We start from the raw sequence: 19172 nt of genomic DNA, 5'->3' as shown, positions 1-19172 counted from the left end.
ATACTTTGTTAAACACTTGGCTGGCATCTCACTGGAATGGAGTGTCCAATTATTTTATAGACATTTCAGATTTAGAGGGAGAAGGGAATTACCCTTTTTGGAAAAGGGATATTAGGTTCAACCACACCGACAGAATTACAATAGTGAATGAGGGCCAGGGATTTTAGCTCAGTGGTTCTGCCGCCTACCTCTCAAGTGCAAAAAAAAAAAAGAAAAGAAAAGAAAAGAAAGTAGTGAATGAGTAGGTGTAACTCAGGGCCAACCACTCAGAAAGACCTTCAAACACTTCTAGAGTTAGAAAGTATGGTCCAGGTACCTTATGCAGCTTAAGTTTTCAGTTTAACTGTGGTGTGAGGTACAGTCAGAAGGCAGCCTAGAGTCTATGAAAAACAGGCTTGCTTCTTGGGTTTGTAAGGCTGGGGGAAACAGATATTCACAGGTGCTGGCTGACCACGTCCTGGAACCTACCTCCACCACAAGGTTATTGAGCCTGGCTCAACTCTCCTGCTAGTTTTCATAATAATTGAATGACATTTTTAAAATCCCATCTTCAATTATGTGTATTTCTTTGGTTAGTGGGGTTTTTCTTAGGTTGTTGTTGTTTGGGGTTTTGCTGCAGTGCTGGGGATTGAACTCAGGGCCTTGGAAGTGACTGGCAAGTGCTCTAACACTGGCTGCATCCCCAGACTCACTGGTTAGTTTATTTCTTTAAGGAGTTTCTGGTTGGAAGAAATTTAGTTTAACATGATTCTCTACTGTTGAACATATGGAATTACCCTTCAAATAACAATAAAGAACAAACAGCTGGAATTTTAAAAATTGCTACTCTGGATATTAGGAATCCAGCAGATTTTGAAAAAAAAAAAATATTGGCAAGGGGAAGAAAACCAGCCTAACTGGTGCTAGAATTATTTCACAAACTTATTTACTAAAATAATGCTATAAAACACCTTCTATTTATTCACTGAAAAAGGCATTTTCCTAGTTCAAAGTAAGTGGAAGTTTAAAGAGTATTATTAATACCTCAGACATAGTGGTATAATATCTACTTGTAGAGACTACAGAGAGTAATAAAGATATACCGCAAATTTGAATCATATTTTCACATTTTTCTGCATTCAACTTATAAAGTAGGACTTTTAATAAGGATGTATATAATAATGAAGTAATTGGTAACAGCATTATTTTATCAAAATGATTGGTATCTGTACCTGAAGGCTAGCACTTGATTAGTAACATAATCCAATCAACTGAGCATCTGTTCACTAGAGGGCAGTATTTGCTACATCTCTGTGGGAGGAAGTACAGTTTTATAAATTTGGCTTTGAAATCTTTCCAAAAGGAATGTAAAAGACAATCTTCATAGTGCAAGATCATAGTGCAAGATCTAGTACCAGTCTTATATGTGCATGTGAAATGTAAGGTGAATGAACGCTGACTATTTCCTTTAGAGATGAGGGAGGGCTATGTGGCATGATGAGTGATATTTAGGCTATTAAAAAGAAAAGAGAAATGGGTTTATATCAGGTAGGAATTTATTTTAAATTTGAGAATTATAACTTTTGAATATGTTAGTCTTATAAATGCAAAGTTTTGTTACTTGTGTTTTATTTTTTGCTACTGTTGTTTTTGTTTTTGTTTCTTGTGAAAGTCCAGTGAAGAAAAACTGAATCCTTTCAAGCTTATATATTTGAAAAGCCCTTCTTTTTCTTATTCCCATTCTTCTCCTTTCCAAATCATGGAACTACTTGGTACAAAATGCTAATTCATGTTATAAAGATATTAAAAGGTGAATCAGAACTTCTCTGAGCTGCTAGATACAGAAAGGGCCCAATCCTTCAAAGTATAAACAGGCTGATAGAATTATTCACTACATTTTCTTGCTGAAAAGACCTTGAATTATCTGCTACCCAAATTTTATTAAAAGATAAAACATCCATTAAAGGCCTGAATGACCTCAATCTACCCAATCTCTAAACACTTCAAACTTTTTCAGGATCAAGCTAGATAATTCAGACAAAAGCTCACTTGTGGAGCACTTTTTTCACTTTATAGCATGAGTTTTATTCAACTCTGACATTATTTTCTGAGCTTAGTTATAAGGATCTGTACAACCTAAATGTGTATTAGCAGCACAAATGGTATCAAGGAAACTGTTTGCTGGCATCTTTCAGAAGTCTCTTTGTGAAGTCCATGTGCCAGTAAATCTTCACTTCCTCTGATCTGATTCTATTTTCTACCTTATTGAATATCTTTTTCCCTCTTTGGCTGACAGGAGGCTGGGAGATTTAATTGTTTGATTTTAAGAACAATGTAGTTTATGATAAGGACTGATGTACATTAACTTTTTCTATCTTTCAACTTAGCTATTCCCTATTTTCTCTTTGCCTTGACATTTTGCAAAATCTGTTAACTTAATTCTACTTGTGTATATATGTGTGTAAATACCTGCATGTGTGCATGGACGCTGAAAATACTTTTTGGAATCAGATAAGATATTAATACATGCTAAAACTCTATTTCTTTTTAAAATTAATTTTCTTGGTACATTTTAGGTATACAGTATAATGACATTCATTATTGGAAATTTGCACTTTTATATAATCTCTCTTGGTTCTTATTTTTTCCCCATTCCCCTGCCCTCCCTTTAACCCCCCCATTCCACCCTATTTACAAAAACTTTGTTTCAATTTTTTTCATATTAATTCCATTCCCGTCTTTTCTCTCCCTTACCCCTCCCACTTCCCCTTCTGCTTTGCCCCTTTTTATTCTATTTCACATTATCTATTATACCTTTTAATCCTTATTTACACATTCAGTTTCTCACACTAGAGAAACTATTCAGTATTTATAAATGTGTCCTATTTATTTCACTTGAGAGTATTGTCTCAATGTACATCCATTTAGCTATAAATGTCTCTAATTTCTCATTTTTTGTGGCTGAGTAGTACTCCATTTTATTTTTTTTAAAAATCACATTTTCTTTATCCAGTCTCCAGTTGATGGGCAATTTGGCTGCTTACAAGTTTTAGCTATTACAAATTGTGCTGCTATGAACATGGGTGCACATATATCACTGTGGCATGATTCTTTTAATTCTTTGGGGAAGGTACCCAGCAGGGGAATAGCTGGGTCAAATGGGACTTCAAGTCCTAGTTCTTTGACGTATCTCCATACTGATTTCCACAGTGGTTGTACCACTCTACACACCCACCAGCAGTGGAGCAGAAATTGGTTATTGGTTGATTTCATGATAGCAGCCATTCTTTCTGGAGTGAGGTGGAATCTCGGCGTTGTTTTCATTTGCATCTTTCAAATGACCAGTGATGCTGAACATGTTTTCATATGTTTATCTGCTATTTCTACTTCTTTGTCTGAGAAATGTCTGTTCATTTCAAATACCCATTTCTGGATTGGGTCTTTAAATTTGGGAGGTCTGATTTTTTAAAGTTCTTTGTAGATTCTAGAGAGTAGACCTGTGTCTCAGGAATAGCAGGTGAACATTTTTCCCCACGTTGTGGGTTGTCTCTTCACACTGCTGGTGGTTTCTCTTGCTGTGCAGAAGCTTTTTAATAAGAAGAGATCCCACTTGTTGACTGTCTGTGATAGTTCATGGGCAACGGAGATTTTGTTCATAAAATCTTTTCCTACACCAATGTCTTCAAGAGTTCTACCTAACCTCTCTTCCAGGCGATTCAGTGTTTTAATATTTAGATCTTTAATCCATTTTAATTTTAGTTTCGTGCATGGTGAGACATATAGGTCTAGTTTTAATCTTTGGCAAGTTGAAGCCCAGTTTTTCCAGCACCATTTATTAAAGAGGCTATCTTTCCTCCAGTGAGAGTGTTTGGCTCCTTTGTTGAAGATGAGGTGGCTGAGTGTGTCTGTAGTTGTTCTGTATCTTCTAATCTGTTCCACTGGTTCTCAGGTCTGTTTCTTTGCCAGTACCATGCTGTTTTTATCACAGTAGTTTTGTAGTATAGTTTCAAGTTGAGGGTTGTGATACCCCCTCCCATATCTCTGTTGCCTAGAATTGCTTTTGCTATTCTAGGTCTCTTCTTGTTCCAAATGAATTTTTTGGATTGTTTTCTCAAGGTCCATGAAGTATGCTGCTGGGATTTCAATTGGGATTGCATTGAATCTATACAGCAGTTTTGGAAGTATGGCCATTTTCACTATGTTGATTCTTCCTACCCAGGAACAAGGGATGTCTTTCCATTTTCTGATATCATCCTCAAGCTCTCTTTTCAGAGTGCCATAGTTTTCAGAGAAGAGGTCTTTGATTTCTTTTGTTAGGTTGATACGTAGGTATTTCAGCTTTTTGGATGCTATTGTGAAAGGAATTGTTTGCCCTATTTCTCTCTCAGTGAGTCTGTTGTTCATGTAGAGGAAAGCTATTGATTTTTATGTGTTGACCTTGTATCCAGTTACTTTACTGGATTTGGTTATGAAGTCTAGAAGACTTTTGGTGGAGTTCTTGGGGTCTTTTATATAGAGTATCATGTCATCTGCAAATAATGACAATTTGAGTTCTTCATTTCCTATCTTTATTCCTTTCATTTCTTTCTCTTGTCTAATTGCCATGGCTAAAGTTTCCAAAACTACATTAAACAAGAGTGATGATAGTGGACGTCCTGTCTTGTTCCTGATTTTAGTGTGAAGGATTTCAGTTTTTGACCATTTAGTATATTGGCTGTTGGTTTTTCATAGATGGCTTTTCTCAGATTGAGGTAGAGACCATCCATTCCAATTTTTTATAGGGTTTTTATCATAAATGCATGTTGGATTTTGTCAAATGCTTTTTCTGCATCTACTGAGATGATCATATGGTTTTTGTCCTTGGCTCTATTGATATAGTATATTACATTGATTGATTTGGGTATGTTGAAACATCCCTGCATCCCTGGGATGAGTCCCACTTGGTCAGGGTGTATGATCTTCTTGATGATCTTCTGCATTCTGTTTGCCAGTATCTTATTAAGGATTTTTGCATCTATGCTCATTAGTGAGATTGGCCAGCCTATGGTTCTCTTTTTTTGGTTGGGTCTTTCTCTGCTTTGGGGATCAAAGTGATGCTTGCTTCTAGGAATGAATTCTGGAGTATTGCTTCCCTTTCAATTTCATTGAAGAGTTTAAACAGTAGTGGCAGTAGTTTCTCTCTAAATGTCTTGTAGAATTCAGCAGTGAAGACATCAGGACCTGAGCTTTTCTTAGTTGGTAGGTTTTTCATTATGTTTTCAATTTCATCGATATTGGGTTGTTTACAATTTTTAGGTCTTCTGTGTTGAACTTTGGTAATTCATACATATCTAGGAATCTGTCCATTTCTTCTGTGTTTTTCATCTTATTGATGTATAGGTTCTTGAAGTAGGTATTGATGATCCTCTGGATTTCTGTTGGGTCCGTTGTAATTTTCACCCTTTTCATTCCTAATTGGATGGATTTGGGCCTTTTCTTTCCTTTTTCTGATAAGGTTGGCTAAGGGTTTGTCCATTTTGTTTATTCTTTTGAAGAACCAACTCTTGGCTTCATTGATTTTTTTTGTATTGTTCTCTTAGTCTTCACTGCATTCATTTCTGCTCTGATCCTTATAATTTCCTCCCTTGTATGAGCTTTGGGTTTGTCATGCTCTTCTTTTCCTAGAAGCTTGAGGTTTAGCATCACATCGTTTAATTGGGTTCATTCTGTTTGCCTAATGTGAGTGTTCACTGCTGTGAATTTCCCTTGTAAGATTGCTTTCATTGTGTCCCATAGATTCCGATATGTTGTACTGTCACTGTCATTTAATTGAAGGAAATGTCTGATTTCTTCTTTAATTTCCTCTGTGACCCACTGGTTATTCAGAAGTGTGTTGTTCAATTTTCATGAGTTTATGAAATTTTTGCAGTTTCTTCTGCTATTGATCTCCAATTTCACCACACTATGGTCTGATAATATACAGGGGATAACTTTCAATTCCTTTGCACTTACTTAAATATGTTCTATGAGGAGTATGTGGTCTATTTTGTAGAATGACCCATGTGCAGCTGAAAAGAATGTGTGTTCTGATTTTGTGGGGTGGAACACTCTGTAAACATCTGTTAAGTTCTTTTGTTCAAGAGTTTGATTGAGTTCTAGCACTTTGTTGCTTGTTTTTTGTCTAGTTGATCTATCTGTGACAGTAGGGTATTGAGGTCCCCTACTACTATTGTATTAATGTGCACATGACTTTTCATGTCCGTCAGTGTTTGTTTTATATAGCTGGGTGCACTAGCGTTTGGTGCATAGATATTTATGATTGTCATCTCTTCCTCTTGGATTTTTCCAAGTATGTACTGTCCTCCTTTGTCTGTCTTAATCAGTGTTGGTTTGAAATCCACTTGATCTGCAAAGAGGATAGCTATTCCTGCTTTTTTTCGGGTTCCCGTCACATGGAGTATTGTTTTCCACCCTTTAACGTTCAGTCTATGAGTTTCTTTTTGAATTAAGTGTGTTTCTGGTATGCAGCATACTGTTGGATTTTGCTTCTTGACACACTTTGTCAGTCTATTTCTTTTAATTGGTGAATTCAGACCATTAACATTGATGGTTACAACTGATATGTATTGACTTATCATTGTCATGACTTTTTCTTTTTGTTGGATTCTCCCCCTTTACATTTAATTTCTTGTCATGCCCAAGGGATTCATTCTGCTGGGCTTCCTGGGGTTGTGATCCTCATTGTGTTTTCCTAGGACATTGTCTAAAATTGTTTGGAGTGCTGGTTTGGTATTCATGAAGTTCCTAAGGTGCTCTTTGTCATGAAAGTGTCTTATTTCTCCAACAAGTTTGAAAGATAGTTTTGCAGGGTACATCAATCTGGGTTGGAGGCTGTTTTTCTTTAGGGCTTGAAATACATCACTCTAACCTCTTCTTGCCTTGAGGGTTTGCATTGAGAAGTGTGCTGTGTTTCTGATGGGCTTTCCTTTGTGTGTGATTTGTTTCTTTTCTTGAACTGCTTGTAGAATTTTGTTTTACTGTTCAGTTTCTGGAATCTTAACTATTATATACCCATGTGTAGATTTTTTGATCAAGGCTAGTTGGAGTCTTATCTGCCTCGCTTATCTGTATGTCAAGTTCTTTTCCCCTGCTTGGGAACTTTTCTGCCTCACTTCTGTGAACAGTTTTTTTTATGTCATCTGCACTCTCTCCTGTTTCTTCCTTGACTCCAATTAGTCTTATGTTATTCTTCTTTGCATCGTCTAGCAGCTGCTGGATTGATTTCTCGTGATCCCTTACAATTTTAAAGAAATTTTTCTTTTCCTGGTCACTAATTGCAATCTTATCTTCTGTATCTGAAATTCTGTCCTCACACTGGCTCCTTCTGCTGTGTAGACTTCCAGTGGAGTTTTTAATCTCCTGGAAATCTATTTGCATCTGTTTTATGGATTCCACTTGTTTTCTATATTGGGATTCCATCATGTTTCTCAGCTCCTCTATTTTTTTATGTGTCCTGTCTAGATTTATTAATTATGTCTTGCACCATAGGCGCAATCTCTGCTGTTATCTGAGAGATTATTTCTGATTTCACTTTTTCCAGATCGTCTTTTTTTGCCAGTTCAGGGAGTCCAGGTTGTTGACTATCAGGGTGTTCCATCTTATTTCCCTTTGGGGTTGCTGTAGGTGATCTGGAAGTGTGGTTCCTCTGAGGCTTGTTTACGTGTCTTCTCATTTCATCAGAGGTGGGGGTGGTGTGCTGCTGGCACCCACGCAGCTCACCTCCTCAGCACTGGGGTGGCTGTGCTCCTCAGCACTGGGGACAGTGGTATGGCCTTTTCTTCTATTTCTTTTAAAATGTATTTAGTTACTTAGTTTGCTTTTAGTTAAACAGCAAGCAAAAGAGAACCAGGAAACTATGTGTCAGTAAGAACTTCAGATAATAAACAGTAATTCTTTTAATTTTGTTAGTTAACAAGTATATACTGAATATCCATCAGTTGCACAGTACTAATTATACAGAAAGGTAGTCTTAGAGAAGGTGAATTTTCAAGAGAAGAAAATAGCTCAGTGTAGGAAGTTAGAAACCTATTTTATGAACGTGGAATTTAAAGACACTTGGTACAAAGGGAAAAATAGCCTGAGAAAAACAAAACAATATTGGTTTTACTAAAACAACAAAGGAGATTTTAAAATGTATTGTGCCAGGAAGGTGGAACTTACCTCCCTTGGGAGGGTGAGGTGAGAAGATCATGTTAGCTCAGGAGTTTGGGACCAGCCTGGGCAATATAGCAAAGCCACCATAGAGGGGAAGAGGCAAATAAAATAAGAAAAAATTGCATGCAGGGGCTGGGTGTTGCACAGTGGTAGAGTGTTTGCCAGTACATTCAAGACCCTGGGTTTGATCCGCAGTGGCACCAAAAACAAAAACAAGAGCCACAGCAATTTGGAAGATGTGAAAATTTAGCAATCTGAATTTATAATAGGACATGATAGGGAGATGACAGAAAAATTCAGGAAAGAAATTAATCATATCAAAAGGTATGTAAAGTGATTTTCATATTTCCATGTAAATGCGTACAGTAATTTACACTTTTCAAGAGTTTTTCACATATGTTAAGGTTGAAAAGTAGAAAAAAGTTCAATTAATTACCTGAAGAGCAGTGGCTTACTAAGTCCTTCCATAAAGTAGCATCCAAATCCCAAGATGTTACCAAACTAGTAAATTGCTTCTAAATTTAAAAACAGTAGGAAACATTCATTGTTTCTACTGTGCCTTTGATATAACCATACTATCATCTTGGTTGTTTCCTTCCACTAATCCCTTGATAGTTCATTTTTCAACCTCCTCTATATCATTTTCCTTTTTCTTACTTAGGTTCAGATGATTTCATAAATTTTAGGCTCAAAATGAACATATTTCTATAAATGACTTCTAGATCTTTATCTTTAGTCCTAGGTTTCCAATTGTTTGTAAGCCCCCTTTCCTATCTCTGGTGTTTCTCATCTGTCATTCCTCTACCCATCCAAAGTGAAAATGCCCAAGGCCTAGCTGGCTTGTCCTCAGCCCTTATATCTATCACATTCAGTCCTCAATATTTCTCTCATATTCACCTTGTTCTATCACACATACCTGTTTTATACTCCTAATGAAATGAGTAATTAGGAGGCAACATCCAGTCTATTCTGTTGGCCAAGCCATACACCCTGATGATGGGCAGCTCCAACCTAGAGGAAGGGGTACCCTTTCTTCCACACATTAGCACAATTTGCTCTTAAGTTTCACGGATATCTGGATGGGCTGCTTTATCTAATGCACACAAAAGCTCCATATACAACAGCAACTGTGCCAATCTTGAACATCTTTGTCACATTATCCAATAAAGATCTGTTAAAAATTACTAGCTCTTATTACTATATTATTATTTTTATTTTAGGAAGGTTCTAATCCAAACTATATCGTCTCATATTTTGGTTTGTTTTTCTTTTAGCACTTTAAAGATGTACTGTTTTCCTTTTTCTTTTTTTTTTTTTTTATTTTGATGCCAGTGATCAAACTGGGGACCTTGAGCTTGCAAGGCAGGCACTGGAACCACTGAGCTAAATCCCCGGCCCAAAGATGTACTGTTTTCTAACTTCCATTGCTTCTGATGAAAAGCCAGCTCTCAGTCATATTATTGTTCCCTTGGCTTTTTTTTTTTTTTTTTTTTGGTACCGGGGATCAAACTCAGGACCTTGCGCTTGTGAGGCAGGCGGCAGCACCACTGAGCTAAATCCCCAGCCCCTCCCTTGGCTTTTGATATTTTATCATTGGTTTTCAGCAGTTTGACCATGATGTAACCAAAAGTGATTTTCTTTTTCTCTGCTAGGTGTTTGATGAGCTCTAGAATCTATAAATTTATAACTTTTACTAAATTTGGGAAGGTTTCAGTCATTTCTTTAATAATATTTTTCTTCCCTATTCTTTTCTTCTGGCAGATGTTTTCTTTCTAGGACTCCAAAGACATGTGTTAAATCTTTTCTTACATTATGAGGCTTTTTTCAGTTTTTTCAATCTTTTTCTCCCAATTTTCCAGAATGCATAATTTCCACTGATACAGCTTCAAATTCACTAACTCTCCAGTCTTCCAAAATCTGGTATTAAGCACATATAGTGAATTTTTAAATTTTCAGGACCAAAATTAAAAATTTTTAGGGCTGGGGATTTAGCTCAGTGGTTCCGCTGCTTGCCTCACAAGCATAAGGACCTGAGTTCAATACCTGGTACCAAAAAAAAAAAAATTTTAGTTTTAGAGTTTTCATTTGGTTCTTTTTCAATTTTCAATTTCTTTGCTAAGATTCACTATTTGTTCATTCAATACCACTATAGTTTCTTTTATATCTTTGAGGATAGTTACTAAGGCTACTTTGAAACTTTTGTCTCTGATTTCAACATCTGTGTCATCTCATGGTCTGTTGATTATCTTTTCTCTTGAAAAATGTGTTGCATATTTTCCTATGCCTGCATACACCTAGTAAGTTTGGATTGTACTCTGGATATTGTGTACATGATGTAGAGACCTACAGTTCTTACAGATTGGTTATTGTTTAGCAGATAACTAAGTTGGTTAGTCTTAAATTCCAAACTCTGCCATCTCTATGATGGACAGCAGTGGAATCTCTATTGGAACTGTTAATCTATTTGTTCATACATATTTCACAGGCCAGCTCAAGATTTGGGCATTATTTATATGAAAAATTTCAGGCTATTCCAGATTTCCAGCTGTTATGATAATTCATTTGCTCCTTTCTGGTTCCTCAAGCCAGGAATATTCCCAGTTTCTACTGAGTTTTAGATGTCCATTTAAAGCCAACTGTGATCTTCTCTTTGGGAAAAAACCGTAAAAATGAGAAATTCTCCAGTACCAACTCATTCTTCCAGATGTTAGCTGTGATCTACTTTTTCCATGTGTTTGGTCACCAGTATCTTCTAAATTATTTTTCAGATTTTGTGCAGTTTACCAACTGGGCTGATCAAATAAATAGAAGCTATCTTGTCATTATAAAAGTATAGCTCTCCTGAGTCTGTAATTCTCAGAATATAACCTGTGATTTTCATTTCTGTGTTTTTCATAAAACATAAACACTCACAGGAAGAAATCACACAAGTTCCCTCTAAACCCCCTTTGCTTAAAAAGAACTTTACCTCATACTCCACCTGCTCCTGCACAACAGAATCTCCAACCTTCCAACCTTCAAGACTCAGTTCTTCTTTGATAATTCACAATATTCTGGTCATACTTATCCTGAAGTACTGATTATAATCTGCATCATATTCTAGTGATTTGTGTACTGATCACACATTCTCTTCCAAATTTTTTTCTTCTGCTCTCCTGAGCTCTTCTAAATTAACACTGTGTTGAGTAGAAACTTATTCTTATTTATCTTGGTACCCTCTGTAGCATCTAGAATTATGACAGCCTTCCGTTAAGTACTCAGTAAAAAACTGTTGAATGATTACTGAAGAGACGTATAATATAAAAAGGGTAGGATTCTGTTTCTTACCTTGCATAAAGTATGTTAAATATCTACCATCTTGGTATATTTAAAGAAGTTTCTTTTCTGGAAAGAACATCCAAGAGGAAACACTGTTTGCTGACCCACTGGCACCTGCTGGTGAAAATCACAGCTTTTTCTAAAGTATCCTGCCCCATAAATCTTACTAAAACATTACTTTATGTTCCATGTTCCAACTCAAATCCTAAAATGACTCTCTGTGAATCATAATAAAAAATGTTATTTCTCTGCCTGGATTCTATAGTGGATCTTCTTGGAATTTAAATTTTTATTTTCCTTTTCTCTCCACCTTGAGCTCTCCTTTCATTAAGAAACTATCTCCCCCCACCTCCAAAAACACAAGATGCTTGGCTTCAGATCATGGTTAAAATACCTTTGCTCTACTCACCTAAATTCTACTCCCCTTTCAATGTTAAGATTAATTTCTTTAAATCTCATGTCTCTTTGGAGATTTCCCAGCCCTTAAGATCCTTACTTTTAACTCCTGATGTCCTCATAATATGTAATCAACTAGTGTGCATGGTTTGTTTGGTACCAGGAATCAAACTCAGGAACTTGCACTTACCAGGCAGGCGCTGCACCACTGAGCTACATCCCTGGCCCTTCAGGAACATTCTTAAAGTGTGTTCATATCTGTATGCCTATATTATGAAGAATATTTAAAAAGTGTAGGATAATTGTTTCAAAGAGTTCATAGTTTAACAAAGGAAATAACATGAACCAAATAACAAATACAGGAGAGTGGAAAGAGGTCCAACTGAATCAAGCATATCAATTCCAATCCTTCCTCAGATATGATTTAACTGAGTTGTCTTAGGCAGATCACCTAACCATTCTGTGACCAGCTGAGATCTGGATGTTTACCTGGGTACATGCTATAGATAACAAGAGGCAGATGAATCTTCCATTAACCTAATTAGCCCAAGTTGTTCATATGTCAGACTGGTCAAAACTTGAGGGTCCACTGTACTTAAAAATCCTAAAAATCAAGAATTGGGGGTGGGGGGAAGCCAGTTGGTAGATAAACAATAAAAAAAGCCATTAGTGTTAAAGCTATTTTAAAAAACAAGTATTTAAAAAATGCTTTAAAGTTATGTTAATTGGTTGACTTAGATTTTTTTCAGTACTTTACCAATCACGTCACATAGGTTTTGAGAACTATATTTAACCATTGTTTAATGCTCTGAAAAAGCAAAATGAGATAATTTACTTTAAAATTTAAAACAAATTCTGTTTTAGGGGCTAAGGCTGTAGATCAGTGGTAGAATGCTTGCCTACAAGGTACAAGGCCCCAGGTTCAATCCCTAACTCTGCAAAAAACCACCAACCAACAAACAAACAAAACAATATATAGTTATAGTTAGATTTTTTAAAGTTATTTTTTATTGCAGTACTGAATATCAAACCCAGCTTATGCAATCTAGGCAAGTGCTCTACCACTGAGCTGCACCCCCAGCTCAAATTTGTTTTTAAAAAGTTAATGCTTGGTGCGAGGACGCTGTGCTCCGCACCAGGCACACGAGAGTGGAGTGGCGGCGGGGCCGGGGAGTGGCGGGAAGGGCCGAGGGGCTCCGGGCTTCTGTTCCCTGTTCCGTCACCACGGACGCCTCCCCCTCCTCAGCCCCGGGCCAATGGAGCGGATGAGGCAAAGGCAGAGAGAGCCAGATGTCCTGCAGATGTCCTGGTCACTAGCTCCAGTTTTTCCAGAGTGACAAGTGGTTACAAGTCCTTGCTGCCTTCCCTTAGGAATTAACAATATGCACCAGGAAAATGCTTCTAGAAGAAAAACAATTGAGATTCACATACAGATGTCTTCATATTGAGTTCCAGAACTGAAAGAGAAGTTGGACGTCTCCATCCATTCATCTACTTCACACATCCCAACAGAGAAAATGAAGCCCTCTTTTCAAATGAAAGTTATTTTGCTCAGGATCACATTTCATTTCTGCACAAGGGACAGTTGAAACAGAGGCAGAACAGGAAAGAGGACAAAAAAGAAATGAAGTGATAGGAAGAGAAACGGAAAGATACAGCACAAGAAGAACATCTATCAGAAAGAGAACAGTATAGATTTAGTTACAGATAATGAAAGGGGCAAGAGCCATCCTCAGTCACAGGAGAGTAGACATAGAGATACAGGTCCTGCAAGCGGCATTCACAAAAGCTGAAACAGGAGGAAGGATGGAACACAGAGGGAAGAGTGGAATGAGGCATACAAAGAGAAAGAAAACAACAGTCTTTCACGGGACAGTATCCATTTTAGGCTAGCACAAAGAAGAGCCATATTGCATTTAAAGAAACAGGGCACAGCCAGGCATAGTGGTGCATGCTTGTATCCCAGCTACTTAGGACTCTGAGGCAGGAGGATCACAAGTTCAGCCAGGGATGGTGGGACATACCTGTAATCCTAGCATTTGGGAGACTAGGAGGATCCCTGCGAGTGTAAGGCCAGCCTGAACTACGTAACGAGACCCTGTCTCAAAAACACAAAACAAATAAGCATAAAGTAAAACTTAAGTTTGAGGCCAGCCCGGACAACTTAGTGAGACTATCACAACAGTCTCCACTACGGCATTAAAAGGGGAGGGGGGAAGGCGGTATGGTGATGCATGCCTGTAATCCTGGCACTCAGAAGGCTGAGGCAGGAGAATCACCTCAAGTTTGATAGCAGCCTGGGCTACATAGTTCAAGGCCAGCCTAAACTACATAGTAAGACCCTGTCTCAAAAAAACAACCAGTCAAATTCTATACATACATAAAAACGATTTCTCCACCTGCCTCACAGCATGGCTGGGAGAACTAGGTGAGAATATTTTTAAAAATACATATTAGGGGGCCGGGGATTTAGCTCAGTGGTTCCGCCACCTGCCTCACAAGCACAAGGACCCAAGTTCAATCCCTGGTACCAAAAAAAAAAAAAATACATATTAAGGCTGGGAATTTAGCTCAGTGGCAGTGTGCCAGCCTTGCAAGTGTAACGTCCTAAGTTTAATCCCCAGTACCAAAAAAACCCCATATTAAACTACATTCTGCACATAAAAAAAAAAAAAGTTAATGATTGCTTTAACTTTAAAAAATTTTTAATTCATCATTGTCTCAGCAAGTAAATGACATATTTCCACAAAATACTGAAGTAGATTTTAAATATTAGCTTTGTCATACATGTTCCTAGAGTACAAGTGACATCAGAAAGAATGACTACTTCTATGTACTATTAGATCTGATTCACAAAATAACTGTAACCCTAAGACAGAACACAGGGAAAGTGGACAATTCTTGGTATATTTATTCCTCCCTGAGACCCTTTGGAAATCCTTGAGTACGTCCTCCCCATTACAGGGTCCGGACATGTTTTTAAACAATCTCAGTTAATAGCATGATACAAATACACTGACAGTTTTGAAAATTCTCTTTTTCTTTCATATCCAAAATTTCAGAATAATGAATCAGCTAAGAAGTTACTTATACATACAGTATTTTACATTTTTAAGTCAAATTAAAGATGACATACACAAATTATGGGATTGTATTCCAAAAATCTTTCTCATTCTGAGGACCTATGTAAAACGGGCTACATCTAGGCATGTATGGTGAATTTTACACCTACTAAAGATGTCCTTTATTGCTTCTCACACATGTAACTGCCTCCCCCAAACTGGCACTGAAAGACAAATGGGGACGCGGGTCTTCAGGGAGTATTCAGTGCTACTTGAAAGATTAGATCACTGTCAAAGTGCCTTCAAAAACCAAGACCATGACTCTAGCTTAAGGGTAGGTTAGGAATGTGGCCAGGAAAGAGAGATCAAAAGACTTAGGGCTCATTTGTGACCTTAGGTTCATACTGCTCCTTATAAGACTCTGACTCATCTACTACCAAGCTCTTGTAATCTCACTGTGATCTACCTGCCACCTCTGCTTTTTGCTAGGCCAGCTGTCTGCCTTATTTGGACAAGGCATTGCCAGAAGTCAGCATAGGTAGGAAATGAACACACAGAGATAGGCAATGCTACAAGAAATGGTTTTGCTGCTGGGCAGGCTAAAGGGCCAAGGACATTCCTGTGCTGCTTCAGGGTTAATGTCATTATTCTCTGATGCTAATCACCACTGTTGGCATCCAAACAACATCAACCTTGAGTCCTGGCCAAAAAGTATAGATAAAAGCTAGTTATCCTTCAGTATTTCCTGACAGCATACCAAACACAGGACATAAACCAGAAGTAGTTCCCAACCAGTGGTTTCATTTGGAATAAAACTGATGAAAGCACTAAAAAACAGAGAAGGGAAATGCCACTTCCCAAAAAGATACTATTTGATATGGATATAAGTCTGATATATAAACTAATATGATATAATTAAGGTTAATAGATGTTGTCCAATGAATGTATCTGATGGAACTCCACTCCTTTAGAACTAATAACCAAAGAAGAGGGCCAGCACACAACAAGTTGATATTGAACAATATGTACAGCCATGCATATGCATCAACTGATACATTTTCTGCCCAGACTTTCTGCAAAAACACCTGGACATCTGTCATTATTTTAACGACACAAATAACAAACAGCTCTTGCAAATACTTACTTTGAACACAGTTATTGGTTGAGGAAACAATTTTCTGCAGGTGTAAAAATTATATTTCTCAATGAGGAAAATTCAGGTATAACCAGTTTACTCATTAAGCCTTTAGAATTCAGCTTTGGTTTGCTTTCTTTAAAAATGATTCTTTTATTTTTGGTTCACAAAAAGTTTAACCCTAAAGCAAGTGGTTCTCAAACATTTTGGTTTCAGGACCTCTTTATACTCTTAAAAATTATTGGAGAATTCAAAGAGCTTTTGTTTAGGTGTATTATCTCTTTCAACGTTTACTATATTAGAAAATCAAAATGGTGGAGAATTTACAATATTAATTCATTTAAAGGAAAAATGATAAATCATCACATTAAACCCATCAAATTAACATGAATAACATTTTTGTAAAAAATTTTCTTTTCCAAAATGATAATAATATCATAAGAGTGGGACTGTTTCATATTTTTTAAAAAATCACTTTAATGTCTGGCTTAATAGAAAATAGTCAGATTCTCATATCAGTTTCTACATTTAATATACTGCAATTAAGTTGTTTTGGTTAAGGTAAACAAGAAAATTTAGCCCTACATAGATGTGTAATTGGAAAAGGGAAAAGAACTAGAACAGCCCTATCAGATTAATTCTGGATATTCTTCTTTGACGCTACATGAAAACTCAACAAGAAGTTCATTACAAAGAGATTATAGAAAGCAGGGAAAACAGTACCTTAGGGTGGAAAAACCTGACAAGTATATAAGAGACAAGTGCAATAAAGGTTAACCTCAATGGTGATAAATCATGTCAACAGTATGGATCCTTAAAGTGTGATATAAATAGCTCTTGACTTCCGCGATCTACTGCCCAACGCCCATAATTCCTGTTTAGTTGTGAGAAAAAAAAATCAGACAAATTCAAAGTGAAGGACATTCTACAACATACCTGATTAGTACTCCTCAAAACTGCCAAGGTCATTAAAAATAAGAAGCCTAAGAAACTGTCACATTTCAATAAGAGCTAAAGGGCCAGGGATTTAGCTCAGTGGTTTTGCTGCCTGCTGCGCAAGCACAAGGACCTGAGTTCGATGCCCGTTACCCAAAAAAAAAAAGAGCTAAAAAAAAGGGCTGGGGATTTAGCTCAGCGGTGGTGTGCCTGCCTCGCAAGTGCAAGGTCCTGAGTCAAACCCTGTTACCAAAAAAAAAGATATGATACTTTTTGAATTGTTACATTCCATTAGTTTTTCTTATATTTCAAACAGATCTTTTGCCATGTATGATTTTATGAGTATGCACGGATTATTGGAAAACATTGGTTCAATAAGTTAGACCTTTCAATTGTTGACACATTTAATTATACAATTATCAAAAATACTGCATTTGTTAAATAGTACCATCAATCTCATCAGAAAAAACATGTTTAAGAATTGGGAAACTGTCAAATTCATGATGGTAGAAATGAGTTTTCCAGAATTTTAATTTTTACTGGTTTGCTCAAATTTTATCACTGGTAACAAATATTGTCAGTTGTTTTATTTATAATGACAATCTTACTTAATTCATTTTCAAGAAAATGTCTGTCAAACACTGAGAAAATGTTTGGCAAACCAAAATAACCATAGTTTGTCATTCTGTCACTTTAAATAAAAAGTGGTATTCTGCAGGAAAAAAAATCGGCTAGTTCACCTTGTAACTCAAACAACTGCCCTCCACTTTATTTATAGAGTGCTTCCTTCACAACAACCATCATACTTGCACAAAGTAGAGGTGTTTCATTATGCATACTCCCCATTTCACTGTAAAGAGTATTACAAGGACATGTCCACAAGGTTAAAATTAAACAAAATTTATAATTTTTATTGCTTCTTCAAGAACACAAGTGGAACTGTTTTGTTTTCGTTTTTGGTTTTGGTTTGCCTGCTGTTGGTCTTTACTGTGGTACTTGGCAATAAAGAATTTGATATAGAATAGGGTTTGGTGCCACTGTCTTGATTCAGGCTTGATTCAGCAGTTTTACCATGGTATCTTTTTTTTTTCTACAACTTTATAGGATTTTATTTTTACTAATTATGTATTTTATTAGTACATATCTGCAGTACATAATGATTATCTTTATCGTGGGGAGTTGGCACATATACATTAACACATCTTAATTATTTTTGTCTCCTTCCCCTCCCATCCCTCCCTGCTCCCTCCAACTCTTGATGTCCTTCCCATTTGAAAATAAATGGATAAAGGGTAGATAATAGGAAGTAGGGAGATCTTTTTCAAATGGGAAGGGAACAAGAGATGGATGGGAGAGTGAAGGAAAGGAAAAAGATTACTCACAGTTTTTTTGCACCATTACTGTATATGGCACCCAAGTAAGGAGGGGAAAATGTTTTTGCATAAAGAGTTTAGACCTCTAGGAGCCTTGAAAGTGTCTCAGGGACCTCTAGGGGATCTATGAACCGCACCTCATGAACCACTAACTTAAGTAACCACTACCATAATGCTAACCGCTACCCTCTGATAAAGCTAAATTGCAGTGTCAAGGTTAGGGTTAAGAAAGGAAACACGGAAGACCCTGTCATGTTCACAGAGATGAACTGGCTACATGCATTTCCTTTGGCCACAGTTCTGATATGGAAGGAACAGTGGGGAACAAGAGCCACCCAGGCACACTGTCTCTACCCTCCCCGAGTTCTCTGCAGGAGCACCTCCCAACCTTTTCCTTATCATGGCAGAGAGAAAGAAAAGTAATTTTTTTATTAAAGGGTAAGGCCTGCACCCCAAGACAGCTGGTGGTGCAAGCCATACATAGCCTTCAGGAGGACACAGGTCAGGTGCTGTACCAGTTCCCTGTGGGAATGCCAAGGCTGTGAGCTGGACAGTTCTGTCCTCTCAGCACAGAGCGGGTTTCAGGACTGGAGGGTGTCTCTTCTCCAGCCAACTTCATGTTTCATGAAAATCTCAAAGTTCAGCTCAGAAGTAGTAATTCACAAAGTATCTGACTGGACTTCATGGTACAATTCAAATTATATTAATGATTTGAGGCAAAACTTGTCCAGAACATTTTCAGACATGATAGAATAATAAAGAACACAGCATCTGGAACCC

General features: G+C 37.1%; 1 protein-coding gene across 24 annotated transcripts in view; it reads right to left on the bottom strand.

The window, feature by feature from the left end:
- The window catches only part of Afg1l (AFG1 like ATPase), a 246510-nt gene that overhangs the window by 22281 nt on the left and 205057 nt on the right, over window positions 1-19172 (bottom strand). The window contains exon 11 of one of the 24 annotated variants that reach the window (XM_087208625.1): window positions 695-13988. The exons of the other annotated variants lie outside the window; for them this stretch is intronic. Within the exon in view, the coding sequence (XP_087064751.1) occupies window positions 13887-13988 (102 nt within the window). The 3' untranslated portion in view covers window positions 695-13886. Of the gene's footprint in view, window positions 1-694; window positions 13989-19172 lie in introns of those variants that run through there. 24 annotated transcript variants of the gene reach the window in all.

This window comes from Heterocephalus glaber, unplaced genomic scaffold, assembly GCF_053883595.1.
Source record: "Heterocephalus glaber isolate CG9 unplaced genomic scaffold, H.glaber_assembly_v1.0 deba00000942, whole genome shotgun sequence".
NCBI classification, from domain to species: domain Eukaryota; kingdom Metazoa; phylum Chordata; class Mammalia; order Rodentia; family Bathyergidae; genus Heterocephalus; species Heterocephalus glaber.
Note: the sequence above shows the minus strand (reverse complement) of the source record. Positions and strands in the feature narration are given on the sequence as shown.